Raw genomic sequence first — 327 nt, 5'->3', positions numbered from 1 at the left:
ATTCCCGGTCCATTCTATTAATGCATGCCGATGAACTTTTTCTGGGAATACAAACTTGTTCACTGTCATCTTATTATGCGTTTCCATCCAACCGCAGGAAACAACTGGGCTTATGGCTTTTTTGTTCATGCACACAATATTGTGGAGAAGCTTGAAACCCCAGTGCAACGTCAGTTGGAACGATGTGATCAACTGGACGGTCTGCTAATTACAATGAGCTTGGCTGGAGGCACCGGTTCTGGTGTGGGCACGAAATTGCTGCTGTAAGCTATCCAGTTTTGTGTTGCAAAAATGTGTCTGAATTTTCTTTTGATCTCACGTGAACTG

At 43.7% G+C, this 327-nt stretch overlaps 1 protein-coding gene across 1 annotated transcript; it reads left to right on the top strand.

The window, feature by feature from the left end:
• Positions 1 to 24: 24 nt before the first annotated feature.
• T265_12399 (hypothetical protein) lies at positions 25 to 267 on the top strand (the record flags this gene model as incomplete). Its single annotated transcript, XM_009179979.1, has 1 exon — positions 25 to 267. One exon carries the CDS (start codon positions 25 to 27, stop codon positions 265 to 267), a length of 243 nt encoding a protein of 80 aa, XP_009178243.1.
• Positions 268 to 327: the final 60 nt, after the last annotated feature.

This window comes from Opisthorchis viverrini (genome assembly GCF_000715545.1).
Source record: "Opisthorchis viverrini unplaced genomic scaffold scaffold31498, whole genome shotgun sequence".
NCBI classification, from domain to species: Eukaryota; Metazoa; Platyhelminthes; class Trematoda; order Opisthorchiida; family Opisthorchiidae; genus Opisthorchis; species Opisthorchis viverrini.
Note: the sequence above shows the minus strand (reverse complement) of the source record. Positions and strands in the feature narration are given on the sequence as shown.